This window comes from Vitis riparia, chromosome 12 (assembly GCF_004353265.1).
Source record: "Vitis riparia cultivar Riparia Gloire de Montpellier isolate 1030 chromosome 12, EGFV_Vit.rip_1.0, whole genome shotgun sequence".
In the NCBI taxonomy this organism is placed as follows: domain Eukaryota; kingdom Viridiplantae; phylum Streptophyta; class Magnoliopsida; order Vitales; family Vitaceae; genus Vitis; species Vitis riparia.
In genome coordinates this window covers 3,170,951-3,185,461 of record NC_048442.1, presented here as the reverse complement: position 1 = coordinate 3,185,461, position 14,511 = coordinate 3,170,951, and the positions used below count along the sequence as shown (strand labels likewise).

At 42.5% G+C, this 14,511-nt stretch overlaps 1 protein-coding gene across 2 annotated transcripts in view; it reads left to right on the top strand.

Annotated features, from left to right (window-relative positions):
* The window catches only part of LOC117926240 (DExH-box ATP-dependent RNA helicase DExH7, chloroplastic), a 98,941-nt gene that overhangs the window by 63,761 nt on the left and 20,669 nt on the right, over window positions 1-14,511 (top strand). For both annotated transcript variants that reach the window (XM_034845322.1, XM_034845321.1), the window contains exons 22-25: window positions 861-1,001; window positions 1,119-1,208; window positions 1,293-1,349; window positions 13,664-13,747. In XM_034845322.1, the coding sequence (XP_034701213.1) occupies window positions 861-1,001; window positions 1,119-1,208; window positions 1,293-1,349; window positions 13,664-13,747 (372 nt within the window). The remainder of the gene's footprint in view (window positions 1-860; window positions 1,002-1,118; window positions 1,209-1,292; window positions 1,350-13,663; window positions 13,748-14,511) is intronic.

Sequence of the window (14,511 nt, the reverse complement as noted above, 5' to 3'; positions counted from 1 at the left end):
CCACAATGTCTCATCAAATTATGAGCAAAATTAGTGCATAAACCACCCATAGCATATCTTCCTCACTGAATGAAACCTGGATCAACATCTGGAGATTTTGATTACAATTATGTCATAGCTGCAACATCAACTGTTAGGTGTTTCTATTTTTTCCTATCTGTAATTTAGGAATTATTTTGTTTTTCTTGTTTTCTAAAGGATTCTTGTCCTACTTTCTTGTGTATTTACACTTTGTGTAATAATATTCTTCCATGTTATATCATTACAATATGTGATATCCATACTGTGTTATTATCTTTCACTTTGGTAACTGAATAAATGGGCATGCATAGATGAAGTTAGGATTTCTGATGGATTCTTCTCCTTTTTCTAAAAGTGGACATTCCTCGTGTAACTGATTATTACCTGTCAATGGCATTAGAAAGCTTGAACTGCAGTCTTTCGAGACTTGGTTTTGAGGAGATGATGAACCATGAATTTCTTATCAGAGGATTCACTTCTATTTCTCTGAAACTAAACATCTAGCTTACCTAATATCATCTGTTAGTAGCATTAGAAAGCTTTAACTACAGTTTCACTTTCTTTCGACTGGATTGAGTCAGAAATTGTCAAGCATGATTAAGGGTTGGATATCTCAAACAAACATAGTATCCGATTCGGCATTGTCTGTTTAGTAAATTTTATTCTTTGATGATTTATTATGGTGGTGATACCACGTTGAATTTCGAAACCTTCTCCATTTGATTGTGCAGCACTAATTGATGTTATAGATAATGATCTCTCATTTGAATTATAACTTGTAATTCTTAATATCAATTTATTGGTGATGGTGACCAAGTTTTCTAATTGGTTGCCATTAGAAATTGTCAAGCATGGTTGAGGATTGGATATCTCAAGCAAATGCAAAGCAACGACGAGGACGAGCTGGACGAGTAAAACCCGGAATTTGCTTTTGCCTATATACACACTATAGATTTGAAAAACTCTTGCGGCCATTTCAGGTATTCCCTGCTTCAAAAGAGGTCTAGAGGTGTCTATATTCATTTCCTGTTGAATTCAACCTGATGCTTTCTTGATCATTTTGCCCCAATCCCACTTGCATCCTACTCAACCCCAAGGTACCTGAGATGCTGCGCATGCCACTAGTAGAATTGTGTTTGCAAATTAAGTTACTTTCTCTGGGTAATATAAAGCCATTTTTGTCTAAGGTAAGTAATACTATATTAAGATTATAGATGTGTGTGCTGATAAGTTTATCCAACAGTTTTATTTGCTAGCATTCTGTTTTTCAGGCTTTAGAACCTCCCAAGGAAGAGGCTATGACCTCAGCAATTTCAGTGCTGTATGAGGTAGTTTAATGTTGGAGCAATTATTTTAACTAAGATTTGGATGTATGAATTATTGCTTAAATCTAGCTATGCATCTTTTTCTCACCAATGTTTACAAATATAAGTATCATTCCAATTTTGATCTGTACACGATCCTTTAAATTATTGATTTATAGAAATATGATGCGCTTCTAATACATGCTCTATTTTACCTATCAAAAAAAAAAAAAAAACTATAGAGATATGATTCAAAATTAAATTGTTGTAATTTGTTACATAGTGTACAGTTATTTCAGTTATTTACTTTTCCTTTTCTTTCCTTATTGTATTGTGGGTCCCACTAACATGTATATATATACCCAAGTCCAATGTGTATTATTAATAGTTTTTCAATAATAAAAATTAGGGATTCTCCTTTTTCTCTTTTTTCACATGGTATCAGAGCCTAGTGTCACGGACTTAGTCATTTACTAAGCTCGTGCAGCACTTAGGCAAGTCAAGACGCTTGATCTTGCTAAGTCGGCCTTGTTCCCAATGCTTAGCTTGCTAGGCTAAGACGCTCACAACTCGAAAGCTTAAGAAGCTTAGTAGGCAACTCTATAAAGAATGGAAGCTCTTATTAACTCAAGGAAGCCTTTACAAGTGCTTGAAAGCTCACTTGCTTGGTCCCTTGGCCAAATGAGGCCCTCACTTGTTTATAGGCACCAATGGAACTCTCTGGAACCTTGGGAAGGTTCCTTACAACTCAAGTATATTCTAGAATGTCCTACATCATTCCAGGTACAAGCCTATGTACAAGGATATACAAGAGACCTCTGGAATTCTCTAGAAGACTGTGGACTCCTCTCATGTTTTTCACCATAGTGTAGAGTTGTGTGGATTTCTCCAGGCATCTCTAGAACCTTCCACACTCTTCCCACTCTAGGAGTCTCCAGAAGCTTCCTGGCTCTATATAAGTTCATGGGGAGGCTCATTTGAATCAGCTTGTGACACTCTCCCCCACCTAAGCCGCAGACGTCCTCGTCGCGCCTTCTGCCCGGAACCGCTCAATCTGCTCCGGGAACTGCCATAGTGCATCTGCTGGCTCCCAACTAGCCTCGCTCTTTGGTAGTCCCTTCCATTTCACTAAGTATTCCGTAGCAGGAAGTACACCTCGTCTCCTGGTGACCCGATCTGCGAGGACGTGTTCTATCTCCTTATCATAGGAGGTCACGACTGCTGTAGGTGCCCTCTTAGACAACCCTCGGCTTGGATCATCCTTGTCTTCGTGATAGGGTTTCAAGTAGCTTACGTGGAAGACAAGATGAATCTTCAACCTTGGTGGTAGCTTAACTCTATAGGACACCTTGCCGACCTTCCCAAGTATGGGGAAGGGTCCTTCATACCTCCTCACAAGGCCCTTATGCACCGGCCTTTGGGATTTGAATTGTTGAGGAAGGAGCTTGACAAGCACCATGTCTCCGACTTGGTGCTCCGTGTGACGTTGCTTCTTGTCAGCCCACTTCTTCATTTTCTTAGCGACCTTGTCTAAGTATGAGCCCGCTATGTCAGCTTGCTCGTGCCACCCTTTCGCGAACTTGAAAGTTGTTGGACTTCTCCCCGTATAGCCAATCGTTAGAGTGTGAGGAGTTAACGGTTGCTGCCCTGTGGCTAGATGCTCGAACGGGCTCTTATTGGTTGCCTCACTCCTTTGTAGGTTGTATGAGAATTGGGCTATGTCTAGCAACTTAGCCCAATCTTTCTGGTTGGCGCTCACGAAGTGCCGTAGGTACAGCTCCAGTAAGGCGTTCACCCTTTCTGTTTGCCCATCCGTCTGTGGGTGAAAGCTTGTGAAGAAGTGAAGCTCCGAACCCATAAGCTTGAAGAGCTCCGTCCAAAACTTCCCGGTAAAACACGGATCGCAATCACTGATGATGAACTTAGGCAACCCCCAATACTTGACTACGTGCTTTAGGAATAGCCTCGCCGTCTCTTCCGTAGTGCAGTCAATCAGGGCTGCTATGAAGGTTGCATACTTAGAGAACCTGTCCACTACTACTATGATAGAGCCGTTGTCCTCCGACTTGGGTAGCCCGATGATGAAGTCTATGGTGACGCTGTCCCATGGGCGCTCTGCTATAGGTAGTGGCTCCAACAGACCTCTAGGTTGTCGTTGCTCCACCTTGTCTTGTTGGCACACAAGACAAGTCCTCACATAGGCCTCAACCTCATCCCGTATTTGAGGCCAGTAATAAGCCGACTCGAGTAATGCCCTCGTGCGTCGTTGTCCAGGGTGCCCAGCCCACTTGGTGTCATGGCACTCCTTTATCAGATTCCGCCTTATGTTCCCCCACTTAGGCACGTAGAGTCGTCTCCCCTTAGTGTAGAGTAGGCCGTCCTCCACCCAGAACCGCTTAGTCTTCCCTTCATGAGCCAGGGCGATGAGACTTTAGCCACTGGATCATGTTACAATCCCTTCCTTAGAAGATCCATTATGTCTCCTTGGGGCTGACTCGTCATGGACGCTAGCTCCGCTTTGCGGCTTAGGGTGTTGGCCACATGATTAGCACTTCTTGGCTTATACTCCAGCATATAGTCGAACTCGGCCAGGAAGTCTTGCCACCTAGCTTGTTTAGGACTTGGCTTCTTCTGTGTCTGGAAGTAGTTAGTGGCAACATTGTCGGTCTTTACTGTGAAGTGAGACCCCAGAAGATAATGCCTCCAGGTGCGCAAGCAGTGGACGATGGCGGTCATCTCCTTTTCTTGCACCGTGTAACGCCTCTCTGTGTCGTTTAGCTTGCGACTCTCAAATGCGATCGGGTGCCTTTCTTGCATAAGGACTCCCCCAATAGCAAAGTCTGAGGCATCTGTGTGTACCTCAAAAACCTTGGTGTGGTTGGGTAGTGCCAACACCGGCTCCTCAGTTACAGCCCCCTTAAGATCTTCAAAGGTTTGTTGGCACATTTCGTCCCATTCCCATGCCTTATTCTTCTTAAGAAGATCAGTGAGTGGAGCTGCCCTTGCCGAATAACCTTTGATGAACTGCCGGTAGTAATTAACTAAACCAAGGAAAGATCTGAGCTGAGGTACTTTGGTTGGTGGATCCCATTCCTGGATGGCTTTCACCTTGCTATCATCCATCATTAGCTTGCCATCCTTGATGTGATGCCCTAGGAAGCTCACTTCTTCCTTAGCAAAGGAGCATTTTTCCTTCTTCACGTGTAGCTCGTTCTGCCTCAAGATCTTAAAGACCTTCCTCAAGTGCTCTACGTGCTCCTTTAGGGTGTTACTGTAGATGACTATGTCATCCAAGTATACCACCACAAACTTGTCTAAGTATGGGTGGAAGATCTTGTTCATGAGGGTGCAGAACGTTGCTGGGGCGTTGGTGAGTCTGAAAGGCATCACTAAGAATTCGTATGAGCCGTACCTGGTCACACATGTGGTCTTCAGCTCATCCCCCTCCGCAATCCTGACTTGGTAGTAGCCTGACCTTAAGTCTAGCTTTGTGAAGTATCTTGCCCTTCCAAGTTGATCGAATAAGTCAGCAATGAGCGGGATAGGATACTTGTTCTTTACCGTCACCTTGTTGAGTGCTCGGTAGTCGATACACATCCGTAGGGATCCATCGTGCTTTTTCTGAAACAAGACCGGCGCGCCATAGGGAGCCTTGGATGGTTGGATGAACCCTACGTCTAACAACTCCTTAAGTTGTCTTCTTAGCTCCTCCAGCTCGGGTGGTGCCATCCTATATGGCCCCATAGCAGGGGGCTTGGCTCCTGGCTCCAATTCAATCTTGTGATCTTCCTCTCTCCTAGGAGGAAGTCTTTTAGGCAACTCAGGCGGCATCACGTCCTTGAACTCATCAAGGACCCCCTCGATTTCCTTAGGCATGGGTTCTCCCGACCCATCATCCCTTTCTTCCTTTAGGGTGGCGAGGTAGGTCACCTCTTTCCTCTTTAATCCCTTCTTAACTTGCATAGCTGATAGCATAGGGGTCTTGAGCATACCTTCGGTGACCGTAGGGACCATGCATGGCTTCTCCTCCTCTAGGATAGCCATTGAGCGTAGGAAAGGCAGTGGCACAGCCTTGACCTTCTATAGGAAGTCCATCCCTAGCACCATCTTGAAGTCATCCATGGGTGCCACTGTGAAGTCGACCCTTCCTTCCCATGAGCCTATGTGCATAGTCACCCTGCGAGCTACTCCATGTGATGGCTTGGCAGCTGAATTGATTGCCTTGAGCCATCCTCCTTCCTTGGATGCTTGGAGCTCCAGCCTTCTTGCCTCATCCTTCGAGACAAAGTTATGAGTGGCACCAGTGTCCACTAGGCCCTTGGTGGCCTTCCCATTCACAAGGGCCTCTACATACATTAGCCTTTTGCTTTGAGGTGTCTTAGGCATCGGCTTGGCCTTAAGGGCATTTAGGAGCTGCAACGATCCCACCTTAGCATCGCCTTCCTGCTCATTTTCCTCGATCATAGCATTTAGAGCTTTCCTCTTAGGGTAGTCCCGTGCCCAGTGCGGACCATCGCACAGGAAGCAATTGGTCTTGGGTGTGAACTCTTTCCACTTATCCTTGCCTTTGCCATCCTTGCCACTAGGGCCTTTGCTTGATCCTTCCTTAGAAGTGTGGCCTTGTGATCCCTTATCTCCCCCACCTTTGGCCTGGTTACCCTTGGATGGTGGCTTTGGCTTGGAGGAGTCTCCCCTTCTATAATCTACCAGGGACTCGACTACCGCCATGGCCGTGGCTAGGTCTTGGACACCACGTCTCCTCAACTCTTACTCGGCCCAGCTTTGTAAGTTGTCCATGAAGTTAAATAGTAGCTCCTCCTCGGCCATGTTGGGCATCTCAAGCATAAGCGTAGAGAATTCTTTGACATACTCACGGATCGAGCGCGTGTGCTTGAGACGCTTTATACTCTTCCTTGCTAGGTAAGCCACATCTTCGGGATAGAATTGCCTTTTGATTTCTCTCTTAAAGGCATCCCATGTGTCTATGGTGCACGTCCCTTTCTCTATGTCGGCAAACCGTCGACGCCACCATAGAGTAGCATTATCAATCAGGTAAAGGGTCGCGGTGCGTACCTTAGTGGCTTCATCCGTCAATGCAATGGCCTCAAAGTAACGCTCCATGTGCCACAAGAAGTTATCCAGCTCCTTAGCATCTCTCTTGCCACTGAACGTGTGTGGCTTGGGCACCTCCACCCTTGGAGCCTCATGAGTGGTCATGACTCGTGCTGATACCGCAGTCTTGTAGATGGCCAGCTCTTGACGAATCTCTTGGTCTCGGGTCTCCATGCGCGCAGCCAAGGCCTCCATCCTTGACTCCACACTAGCGAACATGCTCATGACCTTGTCTTGGAAGGATATGACCTCCTCGTGTGACGTCGGCTGAACTTGTGAGCCTAGCACCTTCTCGCGAAGGTCTTGGATTTGCTCCCTTAGATCCTCTAAGCCCTTCTCCATGCCTTGCTCGATCAAGTCCACCCCTTCCCGGGTGTCTGCGATGGCTAGCTCCACCTTGGCTAGCCTTGCCTCCATGTTGGCTAAGGCGTCACGAGACTTATCATTCCTGCCTCTGCCCCGTGCAGTATGCTCCATCTCCTTTCCACGGGTTTGCTCGCTAGTCTCCTCCACATTAGAGCCCGACATGCTTCCTTTGCTTTGCCCACTTCGTAACCGCGCTCTGATACCACTTGTCACGGACTTGGTCGTTCACTAAGCTCGTGCGGCACTTAGGCAAGTCAAGACGCTTGATCTTGCTAAGTCAGCCTTGTTCCCAATGCTTAGCTTGCTAGGCTAAGATGCTCATGACTTAAAAGCTTAAAAAGCTTAGTAGGCAACTCTTTAAAGAATGAAAACTCTTATTAACTCAAGGAAGCCCTTACTAGTGCTTGGAAGCTCACTTTCTTGGTCCTTTGGCCAAATGAGGCCCTCACCTATTTATAGGCACCAATGGAATTCTCTGGAACCTTGGAGGGTTCCTTACAACTCAAGTATATTCTAGAATGTCCTACATCATTTTAGGTACAAGCCTATGTACAAGGATATACAAGAGACCTCTGGAATTCTCTAGAAGGCTATGGACTCCTCTCATGTCTTCCACCATAGTGTAGAGTTGTGTGGATTTCTCCAGGCATCTCTAGAACTTTCCACACTCTTCCCACTCTAGGAGTCTCCAGAAGCTTCCTGGCTTTATATAAGTTCATGGGGAGGCTCATTTGAATCAGCTTGTGACACTAGGGAGAAAAAAAAAAAACCTAATTATTTCCGGTTTATCCGTGAATCAATTCTGGGAAACCTTTTAGTGACCGTGTTTCATTCCGGTCACCTTTCTCATTTCCTAAAGCTTTTCGATCAACCGTATCGCCGTCAGAAAACCCTCACCGTCGGCGACTTTTCCGACGAAGTCCTTTTCCGACACCGACCATACCATTAGGTGCGCAAGGAGGAGATCTTCAAGTTTTGTCAAAGCACCGGAGGGAGATTCTCAGCCATGCGCGTTTCTTCTTCGGCGGCCTGAACCTCACGCGCCGGCGCGTGGAGCACTTTCCGGCCTCCCGCTTCCACTCCAGCCTCGCCTGACGCCGTCTAGCCACCCTCCATCTGTGCTTGTGCCATCCGAGCCATTCAAGTGCATTTTTTGGGGTTTTTTGTCTCCGCCGGCCCTCTAAACAGCCTTTGCGGCGATCTCCGGTGACTTCCTCTCCACCCCGAGCCTTGCACGTGTCTTAGGAAGTGTTCTTCTACCCTTCCAATAGTGCCACATTTGTTTTCTTTACTATTTGGTCTCTCACAGCTGCGGATCCTCAGTTTTTCTTCTTTCAGCCGCGATCTGAAGCCATATTAAGGCTCTCTTCGATCTAAACATATTTCGTTCTCCAGATAAGTAGATATGACTACTAAAAGTTCCATTTTTTCCTCTGTCATATCTGGATCTCCTATGATTACTTCGGAGAAATTGGTTGGCAGTGAAAATTATTTGTTTTGGTCTGCCTCTGTGGAGCTTTGGTTTATGGGTCAAGGTTATGAGGATCACCTTGTTACGCAGGAAGCGGATATCCCTGAGGTTGACAGAGTACAATGGAGGAAGATAGATGCACAGTTATGTAGTGTGTTATGGCAATCAGTTGATCCTAAGATTCTGCTTCATCTTCGGGCCTACAAAACATGCTTTAAATTTTGGAATCAGGCGAAAGGGCTATACACGAATGATATCCAACGTCTTTATAAGGTGACTTCTTCTATTGTCAATGTCAGACAACAAGACATGGATTTATCTACTTATATTGGCCAGATTGCCTCTCTTAAGGAGGAATTCTTGACCATGATGCCTCTTACTACTGATGTTGGGGATCAACGAACACAGATTGACAAGTTCTTCATGGTTCTTGCGCTTATTGGCCTCCGTCCAGATCTTGAGACCGTCCGCGATCAGATTCTTAGCAGTTCCTCCATTCCATCCTTGGATGATGTGTTTGCTCGCCTCCTTCATATCTCCTCCACTCAGACTTTTCCATTTGATAACACTTCAGGTTCTTCTGTGTTAGTTTCTCAAACTAACTCTCGAGGAGGACGCAGTGGTAACCGAGGTAGAGGCCAACGTCCTCATTGCACCTATTGCAATAAGCTTGGCAACACTCGTGATCGGTGTTATCAGTTACATGGGCGGCCTCCCCGCACTGCCCACGTGGTCCAGTCATCTGATCCTCAGCCACCTCAACCTCCCAGTTCCTCCACATCTCAGGGTATTTCCCTCACTGACAGTGAGTATGATGACTATCTCCGCTATCAGGTCACCAAGTCAGCTTCTGTTGCCCAGACTGGTAATGCTTCTGCTTGTCTTACCCACACATCTTCTCTTAGACCTTGGATTCTAGATTCTGACGCTTCTGATCACATATCTGGTATTAAGGATTTTTTCTCTTCTATTACTACTACCTCTACCTTACCTACTGTTACTTTAGCTAATGGTTTCCAAACTATGGCTAAAGGTTTTGGTTTAGCTCATCCTTTCCCTTCCCTACCTCTCCATTCTCTCTTTTATGCCCCTGAATGTCCTTTTAATCTTATTTCTATCAGCAAAATAACTCGCACTCTTAACTATTCTATCACTTTCTCTATAAATTTGTGACCTTGCAGGACCGGAGTACGGAGAAGTTGATTGGCATAAGACGTGAGTCTCAAGGCCTCTATCACCTTACCTCGCCTTCAACTCCTGTAGTTTGCATTTCCACTGATGCTTTCCTCCTCATCCATAGTCGTCTGGGCCACCCCGGTCTATCTAAGTTCCAGAAAATGGTTCCTTGTTTTTCATCTTTGTCGTCGCTTGCGTGTGAGTCCTGTCAGCTTGGGAAACATACTCGTGTCTCGTTCTCAAAGCGTTTGAATAATCGGGCAAAATCTCCTTTTAAACTTGTCTACACTTTCAGACTAAAGACTTGGGGAAACTCAAGTATTTCTTAGGGATTGAGGTAGCTCAATCCAGTTCCGGTGTGATTCTTTCCCAAAGGAAGTATGCTTTGGACATCTTGGAATAAACCGGTAGACACTCCTATGGATCCAAATGTCAAACTTATACCAGGACAGGGGGAGCCTTTAGGAGATCCTGGGAAATATCGGCGACTTGTAGGTAAACTGAACTACCTCACCATTACTCGTCCAGACATTTCTTTTCCTGTAAGTGTTGTTAGTCAATTCCTACAGTCACCATGTGATAGCCATTGGGATGTTGTTCTTCGATATATCACAAGCACACCAGGCCAAGTTGTGTTGTACGAGAACAGAGGTCATACCTAGGTTGTTGGTTACACAGATGCAGATTGGGTTGACTCACCCACAGACAGACGTTCCACTTCCGGGTATTATGTTTTTATTGGAGTAAGAAACAAGTTGTAGTGGCCAGATCTAGTGCTGAAGCTGAGTATCGAGCTATGGCTCTAGCAACATGTGAACTCATATGGCTGAAACATCTTCTTCGGGAGTTGAGATTTGGAAATGATGAACAGATGAGGCTCATCTGTGACAACCAAGTCGCTTTGCATATTGCATCCAATCCAGTCTTCCATGAAAGGACCAAACACATTGAAGTTGACTGTCACTTCATTAGAAAGAAGCTCGCATCAGGATGTGTGGCGACTAGTTTTGTCAATTCAAATGATCAACTAACAGATATTTTTACTAAATCTCTCAGAGGTCCTAGAATTAAATACATTTGTAACAAGCTTGGTGCATATAACATATATGCTCCAGCTTGAGGGGGAGTGTTAGATAGTGTACAGTTTTTCAATAACAAAAATTTGGGATTCTCCCTTTTCTCTCTTTTCACAGAAACATATGGTATGCATATCAATTCAATATCCAACTTTTCTTTTATGAAATGTCTATCTAGTTCCATGTGTTTGGTTCGATCATGCTGAATTGAGTTATGAGCAATGTTGATAGCCAACTTATTATCATAATAAAGTTTCATTGGTCCTTGCCACTCGATTCTAAGATCTTCAAGAATGATTTTCATTCATAATAGTTCACCAATTCCATGTGTCATGGCTCTAAATTCAGCTGCAACACTTGATCTTGCCACAACTATTTGCTACTTGCTTCTCCAAGTCACTAAGTTTCATCCTAGCAAAGTCCAATAACCCGAGGTTGACTTTCTATCTACAACATATCCAGCCTAATCTGCATCTGTATAAGCTTTTAAACTTAGCTCGGCATTCTTTTTTAACAATATTCCTTTCCCTGTGGTAGATTTAAGATAGTGCAGGATTCTGTAAACCGCTTGAAGATTTGTTTCTTTCAGTTTCTACATAAACTAACTTGCTACACTTATGGCATTGTCTATATCCAACCATGTATGTAAGAGATAAATCAGTTTGCTATCTAGTCTCTGGTATCTTTCTTGGTCTATTATTGCATCATTATCTGCTTTACTCAACTTATGGTTCAGCTCAATAGGTGTATCAACCGATTTACATCTGAGCATTCTTGTCTCTTTGAGATGATTAGCCACATACTTCTGTTGTGATACAAAAATTCTCTCTTTCAAATGTGCCACTTTGATTCCTAAGAAGTACTTAAGTTTCTCAAGCTCCTTTATTTCAAATTCTTTAGCTAGCTGTTTTCGAAGTAGGTCTCGTCACAATTATGTCATCGACATACACAAATAAGCTATACTTTCCTTAAAGTCAAATGCTTTATGAACAAGGTGTGGTCTCCTTGATGTTGCTTATGCCCCATCTCCAACATAACCTTAGTAAATCTTTTGAAATCATGCTCTAGGGTATTGCTTTAGCCTATATAATGCCTTTCTTAACTTGCAAACTTTATTCTTGTCAAACCCAATGGAGCCTCCCATATATACCTCTTCTTCTAAGTCACCATGCAAAAATGTGCTCTTAAGATCAAATTGCTACAAACACCAATCAAGGTTAACTATGAAAGACAACAAACCACACACGGTATTCATTTTTCCCATAGGGGCAAAGGTTTCTTGATTATTCACCCCATATGTTTGATTATAGCCCTTAGGTAGTAACCTTACTTTATATCTCTCTAAGGAGCCATCAGCTTTATATTTAACTATAAACATCCATTTACACCCCCCCTTACCCACTAGTCTTTTTTTCTCTTGGAAGATCAATAACTTCCAATGTTTGGTTTTTATTTAGTGCCTCAACTCCTCACTCATAGCCTTTTTCTAGTTCTTATCTCTAGTACCTCATGTAGTGGGGAATGTTAAGGGTGTTCAATTGAGGGAGAAAAGTTGTGTTGGGGATGATTTTTCCAAAGATATGAAGTGAGATATAGGATATTGAGTAGGTCTAGGTCATTAACAACTGGAGAAGATGAAAGAAGAAGTTCAGTACCTAGTGTTGTCTCAGATTCCTGGACCTGCATAGGTTCAGGAACAAGCGATTTTCTCCTGGAGCAAACTTGAAGTGGCTGGGCAGCAATGGGACCAGACTTGACATCTGTTGGAATGATGGTTTCAGACTCAGATCCAATGGAACCACAACTGGAATTTCTAGAGCAGATGCTGGAATTTCTAGGACAACTACTGCAATAGTTGCAATGGCTTCAACTCGGGTGTAGAAGAACTTGCTGGAAAGTCTGGAAAGTTAAGCAGGAACAAATCCTTATCTTCCATAGATAATGATGATTCCCCCTAAAGATAAGGATTTTGAAAGCAACATAGTTTTTCAACTAATGTAACATCCATGGAGTGAGTCATATGATCAGTTACCCCTGAGTCGATAACCCAAAAACTAGAATATGATGTGTTTGAGGCACTAAGAGCATAAGATACAAAACACTTACTTGTTCGGGCCGACGAGCATGATCTTGTTGGTTTCTTAGGAGTGATAAAGAGCTTTCTTAGCCTTTCAATCTCCTCTTTGTTCAGTCCCCAAATTTTTGTACCTTTGAGACTTGGTTTCTTGTGAGAGTGATCTTCCAGATTTGTCAAGTGCAACAACCTAACACCCTAACAGCCCAAGAACTAATTGGATTTGATGAAATAAAACAATAAAAAAAATAAATTAATAACCAGATCTTATCCCTACAAAATAGGAATTCAAATGTATTTCCTAACTCCTAAACTCTAATTCTTAACGAACTCCTAAATCTTCGACATGAATAATAACTTAACTCTGAATATCTAATTTTTCTATAACAATGCTAAAGGAGCTAAGATAAACATCCATACTTCAATGAATTAGTTCTAATATACACTACATAGCAAGCCTACGTGTACCATGAGTTCAATAATGACCTATGTACTATCATTTTCATCACAGGAAAGAAAAATATTATTAAATGAAAAAGGTCATCTGCAGTTCCCTGTTCAACACAGTTGTTGGAAACAAGTTATGTGCTATTGAAAGCTCTGTTAGATGGTTCCAAGCCTATCTATATTTTTTATGGAATAACAGGACATCATTTGAAACTCTGCTCTACTTTCATTGTTTTTTGCATCCCTAGTACTCATCATGGGTTCTCTTTATATCTTTTTTCTTTGTGGAATTATCTTTTTTGGTTAACTTGAATTGTTGCAAAAAATTTCATGAACTCATAATTCTCTATGACATAGAACAACATTCTGTATATCTTTTGTATTGTCTTCAACAAAAGAAGTTCTAATGTACATGATTTCTAAATTATTAGTATACTTCTTGTTTGCTAGATCAAAATATTAATATATGTTTTATGACCAGTATCACACTGCAATTTGTTGAATTCTGACATTTACTTTACCCAATAAAATTGAGTAATATAAAATTATTAGTAATTACTCAGTTTTTTGAGCATTTATCAAAATTCATCCAATACTCAATTGGACTACCATTTAGGTTGGTGCTATTGAAGGGGATGAAGAGTTGACACCTCTTGGGCATCATTTGGCTAAACTTCCTGTTGATGTGTTAATTGGAAAGGTGTGCATAATTTACTTCTGTCCTTCTATTTCAAAGGTTAAATAATTGTAGTACTGGGAACTCATTGCTAATATTATTGATTTGGAATCTAATGTCTGGGATTTTAGCGGTTAGTTCAACAAGGATTATAGGTTTTTTTTCTTTCAAAAGTTTTTAAGTCTGTAAAACCTTAATAGCTCATTTTTTTAAAATAAGGAATAAAAAAATTGTGTCACTTAGAAAGCAATATAACAAATAAAGAAAAAATGAAAAGAGCAAGGAAAAAGCATGTGGAGAGTTGATATTGAACAGGGAAGAAATGAACCTGAAGCTCCTTATTCCTACATGAAGTTTGTTTCCTGTTCCGTGTCTAATCCATCTAATTTTGGCATCCTAGGAATCAAAGCAGTCTCTCTCCCCATAAAGAGAAAAAATTCCCTACAGATTGGACCAGATGATGGGTTGAAAAGGCCATTTCACTAAATTCAGAGACATCAATTATATCTGTTATCTGTTTACTGAATTAAGGGAATGAAACTTGTTATCTAATTATCACTATCTATCTATCTTGTCATTCTAATATAGAACTTAAAATTTAAGGGTTTACATTTATGAAACAATCAGTTTAGTTCTATTTCATTCTTTCTACATTTCTTGCTTTTTAAAGTGTAGAGTTCAGCATTTTTCTTTATCTGCCTTCCAAATCCCTAATTATCCTCTTTTGGCTGTAACTGCAATTTTTTTTTTTTTTGTGTGAGCTTTTATAACTTATTATGTTATTATCA